Source organism: Syzygium oleosum, unplaced genomic scaffold, assembly GCF_021117445.2.
Source record: "Syzygium oleosum isolate NSW1041296 unplaced genomic scaffold, Sole_v2.1 Sole_v2.01, whole genome shotgun sequence".
NCBI lineage: Eukaryota > Viridiplantae > Streptophyta > Magnoliopsida > Myrtales > Myrtaceae > Syzygium > Syzygium oleosum.
This window is the reverse complement of record NW_026607485.1, coordinates 26,681,965-26,699,864: the sequence shown is the minus strand read 5'-3', so window position 1 is coordinate 26,699,864 and position 17,900 is coordinate 26,681,965. Positions and strand designations below refer to the sequence as shown.

At 41.5% G+C, this 17,900-nt stretch overlaps 1 protein-coding gene across 1 annotated transcript; it reads left to right on the top strand.

Annotated features, from left to right (window-relative positions):
• Window positions 1–6,446: 6,446 nt before the first annotated feature.
• On the top strand, window positions 6,447–10,077 carry LOC115686312 (receptor-like kinase TMK4). The gene is made up of 2 exons (XM_030611546.2): window positions 6,447–8,733; window positions 9,208–10,077. Exons 1-2 carry the CDS (start codon window positions 6,465–6,467, stop codon window positions 9,720–9,722), a joined length of 2,784 nt encoding a protein of 927 aa, XP_030467406.2. The 5' UTR covers window positions 6,447–6,464; the 3' UTR covers window positions 9,723–10,077.
• The last annotated feature ends 7,823 nt before the right edge of the window (window positions 10,078–17,900 follow it).

Below are 17,900 nucleotides of genomic sequence, written 5' to 3'. Positions count from 1 at the left end.
TCTCTTCGCTACACATTATTTTTTAACCATCGTCGATGATTATAATCGAGCAGTTTGGGTTTATTTGATGAAGGAAAAATTAGAGACATTCAAAGTCTTTGTTAATATTTGTCATATGGTAAAGACCCAGTTTGGTCGAGTAGTTAAAATGGTGCGAAGTGATAATGGCCGTGAATTTCTTTCTAATTCCATGAAAGATTTTTTTTTCAAAAGTGGAGTGATACATCAGACATCATGTTCCTACACGCCACAGCAGAATGGCCAAGTTGAAAGAAAACATCGACATATCCTCAATGTAGCACGAGCACTTCATTTTCAAGCGAATTTGCCAATTTGTTTTTGGGGTGAATGTGTATTAACGGCTGCTTATATAATCAATTATACTCCAACTCCGTTATTATCTAGAAAAACGCCGTTCGAGCTTTTGATTGGAAAATTGCCGGATTATAATCATTTGCGAGTCTTCAGTGCACTTTGCTATGCTCACAAACCGTCAAAGGGCAAAGATAAATTTAAAGGAAGGGCAAGAAAAAGTATATTTTCAGGATATCCATACGGCATGAAGGGTTGGAAGGTTTTTGATTTGGAAACTGAAGAATTATTGGTATCTCGTGATATTGTTTTCTATGATGAGAATTTCCTTTTTGCTTAGCAATTTGCACATGAGGATCAAAACTCTCTTCCTCTTTTGACACCGGCTCGAGAATTGGGTCCCACTGATGAGGGGTGGAATCAACCTCAGTGGGAGGAAGAGAGGGTTCCCAGCCAAGTTCATGAAGAAAATAGGTGGACGATGATGCAAGATTGTGATAATACAGTCCAAGTTAAAGAGCAAACCAGCGAGCGGCCAGATGACCAAATTCCAATCCCAATTCACCCTGCACGACAAAAAAGATAGCCAACCCATATGCGAGATTATGTGTGCCATACGGTCCAAACGAAGACCCCAACTCCTCAGCCCACTCCATAGATATTTTCAGGTACGGTCTATCCAATCGAGAAATTTATTTCTTATGAACAATTTACTGAGCCGCACATTGCTTTTTTAGCTGCTGTTGATTCTGATATTGAGCCTAGGAATTACACTAAGGCTATTAAAAATCCTTTGTGGAGAGAATCGATGGGTGCAGAAATTAAAGCGTTAGAAGATAATAAGACGTGGACTTTAGCAACTTTGCCAGAGGATAAGAAACCCATAGGGTGCAAGTGGGTTTACAAATCAAGTGCCGAGCTGACAGTAGTATTGAGCGATATAAAACTCATCTTGTCGCAAAGGGATTCACCTCGATAGAGAGTGTAGACTTCCATGAAACCTTCGCACCAGTGGCTAAACTAGTCATAGTACGGTGTCTTCTTGCAGTTGCATTGGCTCGTAATTGGGAGTTACATCATATGGATGTAAACAGTGCATTTCTACATGGTGACTTGGATGAATAAGTTTATATGAAACTTCCACCAGGTTTCACGACAACGGGCTCAAATCGTGTATGTTGACTACAAAAGTCCTTATATAGTCTTCGGTGGGCATCTCGAAATTGGTTTTCAAAATTCTCTAATGCATTGAGGGAGTATGGTTTTGATCTATGATTAGTAGATTACTCATTATTCACGTATTCTCACGGCGATACTTTTCTAACCGTGTTAGTATATGTTGATGATCTTATCTTGGCAGGCAATAATTCAAAACAGTGCGCAGCGCTCAAACTATACCTTGATGAGTGCTTTCATATCAAAAACCTTTCTTGGGAATTGAAGTAACACGAACGACTTCAGGGTTATTTCTGTGTCAGAGAAAGTATGTTCTTGACATCCTACCGGAATGCAGCATGCTAGCAGCTAAACCAGCAACTTCTCCAATGGAGCAACAACACCGGTTAGCTACATCAAGTGGACATGCCATGACAGACCCAAGTCACTATTGTTGATTAGTGGGACGTCTACTTTATCTCGCTATCACTCGGCTTGAATTATGTTATTCTGTCCACATACTTTCCTAGTTCATGCAAGAACCGAAGGAGCAGTACTGGGAAGCAAAGATACGAGTTCTTCGATATCTCAAGAAAAATCCAGGACAAGAGATTCTATTATCCGTCCCAACTTCACTTCACTTGACTGCCTTTTGTGACTCCGATTGGGCAAGTTCCCCAATCACTCGGCGATCAGTTATGGGTTACTTTGTCCTTCTTTGTGGTTGTCCCATGTCTTGGAGAACCAAGAAGCAGACCACAGTTTCTCGGTCCTCTGCTGAAGCTGAATATCGCGCTATGGCAATTGCCACTAGTGAACTGATTTGGTTGCGCATTTTACTTGCCTCTCTCAGGGTATCGCACGACAAAATGATGGGTCTTTATTGTGACAACCAAGCTGCCTTACATATCGCGGCAAACCCGGTATTTCACGAACAAACAAAGCACATCGAGATTGACTGTCACTTTATTCGTAAACATGTACAGTCGGGCACCATTATAACTGAGCATGTACCCACCAAACTTCAACCGGCAAATATATTACCAAGGCATTGGGCCAAGATCGATTTGCATTTCTCGTTAGCAAGTTGGGCATTCGTGACCTCCATGCGCCAACTTGAGGGGGAGTATTACGGAAGATTTGCTGAAGATTTACATTCTATTTTTTAATATTTAGTATATCTCTTATTATTAGTTAGGAGGGATAATAACACAAACAGTTCCTGAATTTTGGCTCAATGTGCAATTTAGTTCTTGAACTTTTAATTTGTTCAAAGTGGTCCTTGAACTTTGGCCTAATGTTCAAAGTGGTCCACAAACTTTTAATTTGTTCAATATGGTCCTTGAACTTTTGGTACATGTTCAATTTAGTCCCTGAACTATATGAAAATGTACAATATAGTCTCTGAACTTGAATTAATGGAAGGATTACATTGAACATTTTTATAAAATTCAAGGACTATATTAAACATGTACCAAAAGTTAAGGGACTACATTGAATAAATTGAAAGTTCAGGGACCATATTGAATATTGGGTTGAAGTTCAAGGACTACATTGAATAAATTAAAAGTTTATGGACAAAATTATACATTGAATCAAAATTTAGGGATTGTTTGTGTCATTTTCCCTAGTTAGGATTTACTTTTGCTTTTAGTTAGCATAATATTTAATATATCTTTTATAATTAGTCAGAGATATTTGGTAGATTTTTTTTTCTCTTTTCTGTTAAGCAATATGTTGTATAAATATTTATATTGTCCCTTGAGCAATACAAGAAAATTACAAGTTCTCCCATAGAACAAAGCACGATAGAGAGAAGAAGAGAAAAGAGGGGAAGGATCAAGTTCCAACAAGTTGAGAGAATGCTGGTCAAGCCCTGAACGTATGGGCTATTATTTCTTTTTCCAATCAAAGTTTTCTTTTACAAGTTTCAACGTCTCATAGATCAAGGAACGGGGAGAATTACAAAAAAAAAAAGGTCCTAAACTTATTATAATCATGTCAATTTAGTCATAAATCTTTTTTTTATCAATTGATTCCTAAATTTTTTCACGTTTTGTTAATTGAGTCATCCAGCCAATTTTGACCGGAAATCGCTAACGTGGACGCCGGCCGTTCTACATAGCACGATCGATACTTTTTTAATAGTTTTTGAATTTATTTATTTATTTTTTCTTTTCTTTCTTTGCTTTTTTTTTTCCCAACTCTCAACTATGGGCCAGCGACCCAACCCTTGCTGGCTCTAGGCTAGGGTGTCGTGGCCCTCGTCGGCACTGGTTGATAGTCGCGGCGCCCTCGCCAGCCAGATCCGAGGCGAGGGGCCGTGCGCCCTTGATTTGGCCGGCGAGGGCGCCGCAACCCTCACCCAGTGTCGGTGAGGGTGTCCCGGCCCTCGCCGGCCCATAGTTGGGAGTTGGAAAAAAAAAAAGAAAGGAAAGAAAAGAAAAGAAAAAATAAAAAGACAATTCAAAAAGCATTGCATTTTCCGCGAAACGAAGTTGAATACCAGTCAAGCCCTCAAATTATCGGCTTTTTTTTTTCTTCCAATCAAGATTTTGTTTTACAAATTTTAGCATATAAGAGAGCAGAGAATAAGCTAAAAATATTATGTAAAGTATTGTATAGGTATTTGGATTGGTACTACTTGTAGTTTATTTTCTTTTGTTTTCATTCACTACTCTTCTTTCTATTTCTTTTAGTTAGGCAAGATAGACTGTCGAAATGGTAATTGAAATTCAATGACCCGTATATAAATTTGACTGAAGTTTGGCGACCATAAATGAAATTTGGATGTTAATACGTAAATTTTAATTTTCAAAATTTGGAAGTCCCTCCCTCCCTCATTTCTTTTAAATACGAGAGGGGTGCGGCGATTTCACCGAATTTAGTATGTTTTCTTGGTTTAACTTGGTATCAAAGAGTCGAGTTGCTACCCACAGGTGGCCGTGTTAGTTGCGCTCGTTCCTTTCACGAGAGGTCCTGGTTCAAAACTCGCCATCGGTGATTTAAGTGAGGGTCGTGGCGGTGGGATCTGCGCTCGCCCCTCGAGAACTAATCGAGCATCACCGCGTTTGAGCCCTTCGCCGCGCGCGGACACCTCGATTATCAAAAAAAAAAAAAAAAAGAGCCGAGTTGCTATTATATTCGTATTTTCAGTTTTTAAAGATTCTAGAATATATCAGGATTTCAATTAAATCATAAAATTTAAGGTCACCTCCATAGGGTTTGCACTCAGCAGCATAGATTGCCAATTTTTTTCCCCATACAAATCAGCTCTACTAAATTTCAAAAACCCCAACGTCTCGGTCGTAACCTGATCATGATCCCGGCGGCCCCGATGGACTCGACCACGGCCAGGCCCCAAGGGCATGATGCAAACAAGCGGGCTTGAGTCGCCCATCTTTCGGCCCGGCCCATACCGGCCCAAAAACGTGCGTGCGTTTTTCTTTTCCACCGGGCCGTGGGAGGACCAACACCAAGCACCGGGCCAACAAAAACGAGGCCCAAATATCGTGACCCGACCCGGCCCGGCCCACTTTCGGTTTTCCTTGCGGCCAGGGAAAGTTCGATCGGGTAAAACACAAGCGAAACGGAAACTTCGGACCGAAAGGGATCGAGAAAGAGAGGGGGTGGGTGGGGCCCGCCGGGATTTGTAACTTTGGGGAAGGCGTGACCGTCAACACGTCGCCCTCTGGAATCCAACATGCAAGCTAAGTCACAGCTGTCCCACAGTTGCCCCGCACATGCATCAACATTCTCTTCGCAAAATATCTAAAATTTAAAATTTTACTACACAAGAAATGCTTTGTACATATTATATATATATATATATATATATTGATAAATGATATTCTTTCCTAAAATAATTGTTATGATATGAGCCAAACAAGGGGATTGCCACTATTGATGGAAATTTCTTGTTCTCTTTATTACGATATATTCCGAGAGTAAATATACAAATGGCCTCTGGAGTTTGGTCAAATGTGTAATGTCGTTTCTGAACTTTTAATTTGTTCGACGTGATCCACCTTAACTCTATGTGTAATGTCATCCCTGAATTTTTGGTAAATGTTCAATCTAGTCCCTGAACCATGTGAACATGTTGTTCGATGTTGTCTTTCTGTTAATTCAAGTTTAAAAATAACATTGATACATTTGCATACAATCCATGGACTATATTGAACATATACCAAAAGTTTATAAATCACACTGTAGGGACGAATTTGATAGACTCGTACCTACAAAAAAATGTACATAATCTAGGAATAGACCAGGAGCATGTTTAATATAGCTTTCTTGTGGAAACTACAGCTGTGAACAACTTTAAAATATGTATTGTCAAGCATGTTAGTCCATGGCATTTCACAGAGATAAGAAATATGAGGAAGAGAGAAATATATAATATCTGTATATAGAAGTATTCAACAATGCAGAGTCCAATAGGCTGCTTCATCAAATGATTATCTTAATATATCAATGAATGAATATGCACAATTAAAGGGAGATAAACACGCAATCTTGACAAATTCATAGAATCCGAAAAATATCCCAAAAGAAATATCTCCAACACATAGTGTAGCCCCATAGTGATATGGCAAAATCACAAGCACAATTTTGCTGAAATAGACACTACTCTCTCCCGTATTAAAATAGAAAAAATGCGTCTTGAAATGCTTAAAGAACTCGAATTAAATTTTTTTTTTCTTTTTGTGGGTAGTAGGGTTTTGATTTGAAAATATTTTTGGTTATTTATTTATTTATTTATTTTTGCTCGTGGTCCGAACTCTGGACCAATGGGAAAATTTAAAAAAAAAAAAGAAAGATAAAAAGTAAGACCGACAGGAAAAAGACCCCGAAACTCTCACGTCCTTCTCACGTTTGCTGCGACAGCGTCTGTTCATATATTCCTAAGACCTACAAACTCCTTCCCCTCACTTTCTCTCTCCAGCTCTGCACTCGCTTTTGTTTCCGCGTCTCTCTCTACAACGCCGGCGACAATGGCCACCGGGAGCCTCCGCTCTCCGGCCCCCCTCCTCCCCCTCCTGCTCCTCCTGCTCCTCCTCCTCCTCGCCGCCGCCGCCCCCGCCCCCGCCTCCGCCGACGACTCCGCCGTCATGTCGGCGATCCTCGCCGCCCTCAAGCCGCCGGGCTGGTCCTCCGGCCAGGCCTACTGCAGCTGGAATGGCGTCAACTGCGACTCCTCCTCCCGCGTCACCGGCATCAGCCTCTCTTCCGCCTCCCTCTCCGGCACCCTCCCCTCAGATCTCTCCTCCCTCTCCCAGCTCCAGACCCTGTACCTCCAGAAGAACTCCCTCTCCGGCGCCGTCCCTTCCTTCTCCGGCCTCGCCTCCCTCCGGTTCCTCTACCTCGACAACAACAGCTTCACCTCCGTCCCCTCCGGCGCCTTCCAGGGCCTCACCAGCCTCCAGACCCTCAGCCTCAGCGACAACCTCGACCTCGACCCCTGGCCGATCCCGCCGGAGCTCAGCGCCTCCACGTCCCTCGTCACCCTCTACGCCGACAACGCCAACATCGCCGGCCCGATCCCGGACTTCCTCGGCTCCCTCCCTAGCCTGGTGTATCTGAGGGTCTCCTATAACAACCTCACCGGGCCCCTCCCGTCCTCCTTCAACGGGTCGGCGATCCAGTACCTCTGGCTCAACAACCAGGCGACGGGGCTGTCCGGCGGCATCAACGTGCTGGCCGGGATGAGCCAGCTGTGCCAGGTCTGGCTCCAGAACAACCAGTTCACAGGTCCGATCCCCGATCTCTCGAAATGCGGTAATTTGTTCGATCTCCAGCTTAGGGACAACCAGTTCACTGGGGTTGTGCCCGCCTCGCTGTTGGCCCTCCCCAGCTTGCAAAATGTGTCCTTGGATAATAATAAGTTGCAGGGTCCTGTCCCTAGTAGTAGTAGAATCAACATTACTTCTGATGGTACCAATAGCTTTTGCAACACTGCGCCGGGCCCTTGTGATCCACAGGTTGCTACATTGCTTGAGATCGCCGGTGCGTTGGGGTATCCGATCACGCTTGCGGATTCTTGGGCAGGGAATGATGCTTGCCAGAGCTGGAGTTCCATTTCTTGCCTTGGGAAGAATGTGACCACTGTTACTTTCTCGAAGCGGGGGTTTAGTGGGACCATCTCTCCCGCGTTTGCGAATCTCACCTCCCTCCGCACGTTGCTGTTGAATGATAATAATCTGACCGGCTCTATTCCGAATAGCTTGACTACACTGACTCAGCTTCAGGTTCTTGATGTGTCGAACAATAATCTCAGTGGGTTGATACCGGTTTTCCCAGCCTCAGTGAAATTGACTACTACTGGTAATCCGTTAATTGGTAAATCGAGCTCTGGTGGCGGAAGCCCCGATTCTTCAGGAACGAATTCGACTACTGGCGGCTCACCTGGAACGTCAAATGGTTCTTCCCTTTCAGGCGGTGTGATTGCTGCTGTTGTCATAGGCGTCCTTATTTTCATTGGGGTGGTGTTGTTTGTCTTGTACAAATTCTGTTACATCAACAGACGACACGGTAAATTTAATAGGGTGGAGAATCCTGAAATCGGGATGGAAGCAGCTAAGACTGGAGCTGTGAATGGTGTGAATGGGCATGGTGGGCTTCCAAGTGAATTGCATAGCCAAAGCAGTGGGGACAATAGTGATTTTCCTGTTTTTGAAGGAGGAAATGTTGCGATTTCAATTCAAGTCCTTAGACAAGTGACTCAGAATTTTAGTGAAGAGAACATATTAGGAAGAGGTGGTTTTGGTGTTGTTTACAAAGGGGAGTTGCACGACGGCACCAAAATTGCTGTTAAAAGAATGGAATCCGTGGCAATGGGCAACAAGGGAATGAATGAATTCCAAGCTGAGATTGCGGTACTTACAAAAGTGAGGCATAGGCACTTAGTCGCGCTTTTAGGGTATTGTATCAATGGGGACGAGAGGCTTTTAGTGTATGAATATATGCCACAAGGGACTCTCACTCAACATTTGTTCGAGTGGCAAGAGAAGGGGTGCGCACCTCTGACTTGGAAGCAAAGGGTGACAATTGCTTTGGATGTTGCTAGAGGAGTGGAATACCTGCACAGTTTAGCCCAACAGAGTTTTATCCATAGGGATTTGAAGCCATCGAACATACTCCTGGGAGATGACATGAGAGCCAAAGTTGCTGACTTTGGTTTGGTTAAAAATGCTCCCGATGGGAAGTATTCCGTGGAGACACGTTTGGCTGGAACTTTTGGGTATCTAGCTCCCGAGTATGCAGGTAAATTAATCTCTGTTGTTTCTTTTTGTTTTCAAAATTCTTGTTTCTTTCGTTGAGATTACATAAGTGTGATATCTTTCAGTAATAATTATGGATAGTAGTCCTGCGGACGAACTAGTGGACTTTATATCTCTGTTTTCACCTCGCTGTAGTTGGATGTTCCGTTCAGATTGAGCTTTAAAATGGTAAGAATTTGAACAGCTAGCATCAATTAACTCAAATGTCATAAGAGCATGATTGCTGTTTGATTATCTAACTCATCAGTTAAATTGGTCTGATCTACTCTAGGGTGATAGTGAAATCATCTGACTACAAATTGTTGATTAGAAACTAAGGGCGACTTCTCTATGTTGCCCATTCTTTGTGTTGCCTGTATCTTCTTAACTTGAAATTTGAACATAGGCTCTTCTTTTCCTTATTGGTGAAATTGCATCAAATTTTGTATATGAATTGGGTCTTATTCTGTCCATGCAGCCACTGGAAGGGTAACTACAAAGGTTGACGTTTATGCATTTGGTGTTGTCTTGATGGAGATCATTACCGGTAGAAAAGCATTAGACGACACCATGCCGGATGAGAGGGCTCACTTGGTCACTTGGTTCCGTAGAGTATTGATTAACAAGGAAAACATCCCGAAAGCTATCGACCAGACTCTCAACCCCAATGAAGAAACCTTAGAGAGTATAATCAAAGTTGCTGAGCTGGCAGGTCATTGCACTGCTCGGGAACCATTCCAAAGACCGGACATGGGCCACGCTGTCAATATCTTGGGTCCCCTCGTGGAGCAATGGAAACCAACTAACCATGAAGAAGAAGAAAGCTCCGGTATCAACCTCCACATGAGCCTTCCTCAAGCCCTGCAAAGATGGCAAGCTGACGAAGGCACTTCCTCCATGTTCAACACCATGTCCTTCTCCAATACGCAGTCTAGCATTCCCCCGAAACCTTTGACGTTTCCAGACTCGTTTAGCTCAACTGATTGCCGGTGAGGAAAGTAATTGGTCTGGTTGGCCATGTAAAGTATCTGTTGAAATGGGTTGCCAGCGGAAAGAGAAATTAAGATGCTCTTGTGAAAAAAGTTGGTTTAAGGCTGTCAAAAATAGACAATGCAGCTGGCTGTATGAGCAAGTGGTCATGATTGGTACCGTGCGATTTTGCTTAGTGTATGTTTTCCTTCCAATCCTGAGTCGGTACGAGTTCACCGTTTCTTTTTCCCCCCTTTTGTATATGTATGATCTTTTCGTTTTTTTTTGCATTCTTGGATTTTTTGGGGAAATGATTGATTTGTGGATTCTTTTCAGAGAAAGCAATATTAAATTTGCCTGGAATTATGTTCCTACGCTCGGTATTTCTTGCTCTTGTCGCAAATCATGAATAATTGGTGCGCCAGTTCTTCCCTGGTGCATCATCTCGCGTTGGTATCATTCCTTAGAGCGTGTAATAGAGCATTCTGTTCATTGGATTCTGCAACTTGCAAGGAAGATGTGTTGGCTGTTTTGGACTTTCAGAGGCTGGAAATCTTTAGATAAAGGGTTACTTACATAGATTGAGGATGAGCTGGAAGAGAGAGAGAGAGAGAGAGAGAGAGAGAGAGAGAGAGAGAGAGAGAGAGGCTGTTTTGGACTTTCAGAGGCTGGAAATCTTTAGATAAAGGGTTACGTAGATTGAGGATGAGCTGGAAGAAAGAGAGAGAGTATCTTTCCTAACATGGTTTTTAAATTTGGGATTTGGTGGGGTTAAGGATACAAGTTATCTCGACACATGATAGCCGGAAAGAGCTCGTGTAGAGATTGATGTGTTTGGCGTGCATCAAAGGTGGGCCTTTATTTGACTTTGCAGGGTTCACGAGTTGTGGGAACCTTCTAAGTATCTCATTTTCTGTTCATTGTTTGGCGAGGAAGTAACGGTTTAGATGATGTAAAGGCTTGCCTTGAATCGTGGAAGCCGCGGACTTTGTCGAGGAGAGAAAAGCTGGTTGAATATAACACTTAAAAACAGTCATGTTAAAGAGTACTTTTAGATATGTGATCTTACCTGTCCCTCTTTCTTTGACATGGTGCCTCTCAAAGTTGTAATTGAACTCATCTATGCACTTGTGCTTTTATATAGAAGGATGTCTGAATTGACTGCAAGTTTCTACTAAATTCATTATAGTGTGGTTTTATGTTGCTCCCTTTACATCTGTTTCCTTGAGTAATAGATGTGGTTTTGAATGAAAGAATGTGGAACCTTAACCTTCCCATCTAAATCCCATTGCCTTTTTCAGCTTTATAGATACGAGTGGATCAATGGATGAGCAGCAAAAAACAAGACTATAGCTCTTGACAATCTGGAAATATGTCCCATTTTAAGGATTATTTAGAATCTCAAATCATGACTTCACCCAAATCTTTAATTTTTTTTTTATATTTGTCAAAGCCAATTAGTTTCTTTCTTGATGCTGCTTCATTTCCCCTTTTTTAAGGAGTCGCAGCCAAATGGAGCCTGTTTGCAGTAGTTTCTAGAAGCAAAATCTTATCTATAATTTCCAGCCAAAATTAGAAAGAAGAAAAAAAAGATCATTCATATTGGCATAAATTATCTACACAACTTGCATGGCTTCTAATGGCATCAATCATCGACAGCAATATGCAAACGTCATTGAAGATTAGTTCTGTTCTGAACTAAACAAGAGGGCAAACTCTATATGTTTAAGACCAAGAAAGATAAACAAGAAAAGCCTCGAAGCGTACGAATGAAAGATCTTGAGGCACCATCACGAAGCAACTAGCGGCAAAGGCTCGTTCTCGACGATGATGACAACGGTTTCACGACAAATATATGACCTTCGTGCGCTGGAAAAAGATCCAGTTGGTATATCGAGCTGTCCCAGTGGCCCTCCATATCGCAGTGGTTCGATCCCCTCGACACGCATAAGACAAACTGGGAAACTGTTTCCATATTTTGTCTCCAAACGAGGCAAAAGGTTCCGTGCTATTTCTTTAAGCCATCTTCTATCTCTCTCTCTTTGCCACAAAATAGAGAAGTGAAGAGAAAAACAAAAATCAAAAGGTTGATATGTTTCGCTAAAAAATGAACTTTATTTGAAAAGAGAAATTGTTTTCAACGAAAATATTTTGATTTTTCCCATGTTTGATGGTCCTTAGCAAATAGGAGGGAAGTCATTCTTTTTTTATATTTGTCATCTGAAATCTACGAAAAATAGTTTTTCGAAAAAAGACTTGAGTAAAGTCTCTAGAACTCGGTGTGGGAATCAAGTCCAGGGTTCGAGACATCGTGATCTCGAGCTATGGACGCAAGGACCCAGAATCGGGCTGCTGGTGTTCCCAATTTCCGTGCCGACATTTAGGTTCCATGGGTTGGGCACGCCACTCTGGGGCTAAGGTCCCGCGGTGGTGCCGGGGTCTTAGGTTCGGGTGTTGGGGACCCAACTGTCGGTATCTTGGGTTACATGTCCGCCATGTTAGCGCTTCTTTGAAATATTGGATCGATTTGGATCAAAATGAACAAATACAACAAATAATTCGAAGCTAAGTGCATGGGACTATTTCGATTAAAATGTGGCGATATAATCGTGAAGTTGACTAAAATTTAGTGGCCACCAATGGAACTTGCTTAACGTTGAAGTTTTACTTTTGCGACGCCTAGTGTACACTCGATTTCTTCGGTTAGATCTATTTGACAAACAAAGTAAGAAATGCTCATCTTGAGGCCACACTTGAGGAAATTCACATTGGTCACTCGCATTCCCCAGAAACCTCCCTTTCATTATTTAAACCAAAAGAGGCTCCTCTTCCAACACAATAGTAAACTTTTGACATGTCCCACATGCACTTGAATGATTAAACTAATGTGACTACCTTAATTTGTTAAATACAGTTCGAATTATTGATAAATATTCAATATACTTTTTTTGTTTGCTCATACAATAAATCAAACATTAATTGATGACGTGAATTATTATATGCTGAATTGTATATTTAAAAATGATGAGTCAACATGTCTATCTTTTTATCCATTTACTTTAGAGAAGGAAAAAAAATTAGGGCATTAACATGTCTATCATTATTTGTATATAATCTACGTGTAACTTTTTTTATTTTGTTGTCTACCTTTGAAATTTAACGGATTGAAAGTCACATAAACAAATTTCGTTAACTTGAATCAATTGAAGGACGATATTCAATAGTTTCATATGGTGTATGGATTAGATTGGACATTTACAAATAGTTTAAAGATGACATTACACACTGGATCAAAGTTCATTGGCCATTCATGTCATTTTTCCTATGAAATATAAATGTTAAAGAGTCTTCTTAGCTTTGTAATGTTATAATATATCCAATGTAAATTTATTCAAAAAAGGAGCGAAAAAGGACACTAAAAGTACCAAAACTTTTGTACGGTGCTCACGTGAGTGTCATAACCTTTTTTTGATGACTGAGTGCCATAACTTTTGTATCGCGCACCATTAAATTTTTTTTTCAATCAGTTGAGTGCCATATAACTTTTTCAATCGATCGCTTAAGTGTCATAACTTTTTAAATCGTTCACCACAGTGCCATGTGACGTCGAATTTTTAATAGTTGGGTGAACATTTTTTAAAAATTATGGTACTCAGGTGATCAATTGAGAGCTATTACACTCAAGTGTACAATATTTTAGAAGTCATGGCAATCAAGTAATAGAAAATAAAAATTTACGACCTTCAAGTGAGCATCATACACTCGCGATAAAGGAATTGGGTGCGGTGGGGACGTCTAGTTTCAGGTATTTAAAGAGGTAGAGTAAAAGTTCGAGAGAGACGAGAGTTAGAGCGGGAGAGACAAAAAAAAAAGTGAACGTCGTACGAAAATTATGACATTTATGGTGTCATTATCTCCAAAAAAAAAAAAAAGCTATTGATACAAAAAAGTAATTTGTTGTTGGACTATGCATTAAAGAAAAACCATCATAGTTAAGATTTGCAGCATAGTTTGTGGTAGGTTGGAAAACTAAATGGTCATTTAATACGACTAGAAAGTCCCAATGAAGACCCCCCCTCTCTCCCTCCCTGTTATTATCATTTATTATTTGTTTTGGTCAAAGAATTTTCTAATGATTTTTTGCGCACCATTTGCCTGTTTCAAAATTTCAACATGCCACCAGAAAAAGCCTCTGCTCTCTTGAATGCATGATTATCAAGAATTAGGTCACCTCCCCCAACATACACCATTACGTACCACAATCAAGGGCGCAATTGCAGGAGCCAATTGTGCTGCAATGGATTAGCCGCCCCCGCCCTCCCCATCATCATAATATGATAAGGTTCTTCTCCCTTTCATCACATGTCAATAGGAAACACTCGATGACGAATGATGTTCATGGAAAAATCATGACACTTCACCGTTTGTTTGTGTTCTGTCCGGTGATGCTTCACGAAGGAGAACCGAGTCAGTTTTGCGGGGACAAAATTGAAACATCGCGCGGTCGACCATTAGCGAGTAATCTAGTGTGGGATTGGACCTGATCAGCGAGCGGGCAGACTGGACAGGCCACCCGTAAAATGGGTGATGGGCGCAGAGGGCTGCGCGGAATTAGGGCAACATTCGTAGGCCTGACCAACGAGCGGACCGGGCCTAGGTCCATAGAAATTCTAGAATATTGTGTTTTGATCTACGGTTCTGCACTATAACAAAATATACAACAAATCAAAGCCCACTTTGACTCTACTGGTCCCCTCACCCTGACTTAAACAAAATACACGTTTGAACATTCATTTGCGTGTACCGCGTTTCATGTACATCAAACACGTGGCGATTTTGGTGCCGAGTAACCCTCGGTCTTCGTCCATTCTTTTGACGAGTTTTGATTTTCATTCTCATCACTTGGATCGATGTAGACATGTACTTTCGTGTATATTGCGTTCTTGTAATATGCACCTTATCTATGTTTCTCCCGCAAATATCTTGTACAGGTTACACCAAACGAACGTATGCAACCAGGCGGCGGTGGCGACGTTAGAAAAGTGAAGGATTTTGAAAGAAACTAAAAGAAAAAACTCCTCCTAGGGTTCACGCAAAGCCTTCGCCCTCCCAATTACAAATCGTTCATGCAAAGCCGCCACCGCCGCCGCCTGGTTGCACGCCACCAACGCCCCACCGGTGCTTGCTCTGGCAATACTTCCTCCTTCGGCCAATAGTTTCGTTTCATTTAGTTTTGTTCATGAACGTGGGTTGGAGAAGAGAGCATCAATTTTGGGATTTTTAATTTTAGAGTTTTGGGCTATTTTTTAATTTAATTTTTCTTTTGAAAATGCCCTTGTTGTGATGACTGGAAATATCACATGCTCGCCGGCCAGTGAACATTTGACCGGTCGGCGAGCTTAGACCCTTATTTGAAATAAGGTTGGACACTTGAGACATTTATTCGAAATAAAGTCAATTCTTGGCTCTCTTTTGAGAAAATGAGGGAAAATTCCAAAAAATGGCATGAAGTGGAGTTTTTTTCTCAAATAAGGGCTAGAAGTGGACATTGTCTCAAATAAAGATATGAAGTGGCCAAATCATCTCAAATAAGGGTCTGAAGTGGCCAAATCATCTCAAATAAATACCTTTGACCAGTCAGTGACTATTCCGTTGTTGGAGAATGGGTATTTTAGTCAAAAAAATTATAAGTATATATATATTTTTACTTTCATTTCCCTTTCTTTTCTTTTTTCCTTTTCATTTTTTCTTCTTCCCTCCCCAGTTGTCACTGCGCTTGGCCATCAACCTTCGCCGGTCTCAGGCAAGGGTCGCCCTTGCCAGCGTCGGGTGAGGGCAACCCTCGCCTGGGCTGGGCGGGCGAGAGCGACCCTTGCCAGATCCGGCGAGGGCGGCCTTTGCCTGAGGCCGGCGATCGCGATGGCCGACGGAAGGAAGAGAGGGAAAAAAAAAAGAGAAGGAAAAGGAAAAGAAAAAAAAGAAAAAGGAAAAAAAAAAGTAAAATACGAAAATACCCTTTGGCTGGTGAGGTCAGATCTTTATTTGAGATTGATATGGTCACTTCAGGCCCTTGTTTGAGACAAGATTCACTGTAGACCCTTATTTGAGAAAATGAGGGCACTTCAAGCTCTTATTTGAGGTCAACTTCAGATCTTTATTTGAGAAAATGAAGGCACTTCGGACCCTTTTTTGAAATTTTCCCAGAAAATGATGGCATATCAAACCCTTATTTAGAATTTTCCCAAATATAAATAGTAACAAAATAAAAAAACTTTTGCTTGACTGTAGTTTTTTGGGAAAAAGCCACAAAAAATCCCCAAACTCTGCCAATCGTAATACATTTACCCTAATTTTTTATATGACATTTGTGACACATATACCAAAAACTTTTTTTATGATACCAAAAACTCTAAACTTGTATTTGTATGATATATTTACCCCAAACTTGTATCTGTGTGACATATCTAACCTCCGTCAAAATTCCGTTAATGAATTCTGTAAAATCTTATGTAGCTGCCTACATGGACAACAAAAAGCAAACGATGCTAACGTGGCACTCTTGTGGCAAAAATATGTTAACTCATTGTATGTTTTTCTTTTCTCGCTTTCGTTTTCTTTTTTTACTTCCTCCTTCGTTTTCTTCGTTGGTTTGGCGACAATGAGAATGGTGGCAATGCTAACAGTTAGGACGGTGGTGGTGGTGAAGATGAAGGAGGAAAGAAAAAGGAAAAAAATCTTGACAAATGATAAATGTGTGGCGTGGGTCTAAGTTTCAGATTTTTTGTGCCATAAAAAATAGAGATAATTGCACTAGAAGTCATAAAATTTGTGACAAAAGTACAATTGAATCTAAGTTTTAGTATTTTTTTTCTTACAAAAAGTATAATCAAGTCATAAAACTTGTTAATTGGTACAATCGAGTCTTTCATTTTATTTCGTCCAACTTGGGTAACGGAAAATGCTAATGTGGCTTTTTTTGATATTTTCTTTCTCTTACGTGACGATGACATAACTAAAACATGAAATTTAAAGTTAAAACAATGTCGTTTTGACCAAAATTTGATTTTTAATAAATACTTTATTTAGATTAAATGAAAAAATAAACTAAATTTAAAAAAAATGGAAGAAGGAAAACCAGCAAGGGCCCTTGGCCCCATCGCCGCTGCCCCCACCGTCGCCGGAAAGGGCTAGCCAGCGGTCCACAAGGGTCGCCGGGCTCCAGCCAATGGCCAACAACCCGCACCCGAGGTCACGACCCTCCCCTAGATCGGGCTAGGGTCACTAGCCCTTACTCAGATCTAGTGGAGGGTCACCAGTCGCGACCCTTGGTTAGATCTGGGCGAGAGCAGACGACCCTCGCCCAATCTGGGGGAGGACCTGCGGTCGACAAAGGTCGTTGGCCTAGCCATTACCCAATGATCCTCGCTGATCGTAGGTTCTCCCCCAGATCGAGCGAGGGTGACCCTTGCCCAGATCTAGCCAAGGGTTGCCACTGGCGGCGACCTTCGCTAACTGTTGGCGGGCCATCCCCAACCATTGCCGGCCTTTCTAGCAATGGTGGGGTGGCAGCAGGGAGGGCCTATAGGGCCCTCATCGTTTTCCCTTCTTCTTTTTCCTCTTTTTATTTTTATTTTTATTTAGCTTATTTTTTCATTTTATTAAATAAAATACTTATTGAAAAGTATATTTTGACCAAAACAACGTGATTTTAGCCATGTCAGCGATACATAGGAGTGAGAACATAATAAAACAGGTCAACCACGTGCGGCTGATTCTTAGTTTACACGAAAGCAATGTTAGGAGCCCAACTTCAATGTTTTCTACGGTTCACATTCTTGGACATGTCCCAACGTCTCATTTTATTTTTCCCTTTCCTTCTTAGCTACCTCTCTTTCTTCCCAATTTGCAAGACATGAACTGATTTACTATGACTAAATCAGCTCTATCTTTGGTCTTTCTCTTTATGAATAAAAAGAATCTTTCTTTTCCGAGGAAATCACCAAGAAAATGACCATGCTGATGGAGTGTCCCTATAAGTAGAGGATTCGAGAGAAAAACTAGGCACGCTCATGCATCATTCACTGTTACATTTTGTTTCATGTTAATCCAAGTTGGAACCGACCTCCCAAAATGCCTTTGGTTGCTCTCTTGCTCGTCTCTCTCTGTGCTCTCACCAGTAAGTGCCACACTCTCCCGTTTTGT

Coding starts and splice junctions, on each gene's coding strand:
- LOC115686312 (XM_030611546.2), top strand. CDS start 6,465: ATGGCCACCGGGAGCCTCCGCTCTCCGGCCCCCCTCCTCCCCCTCCTG. Junction 8,734..9,207: donor TCTAGCTCCCGAGTATGCAG/GTAAATTAATCT, acceptor CTGTCCATGCAG/CCACTGGAAGGGTAACTACA.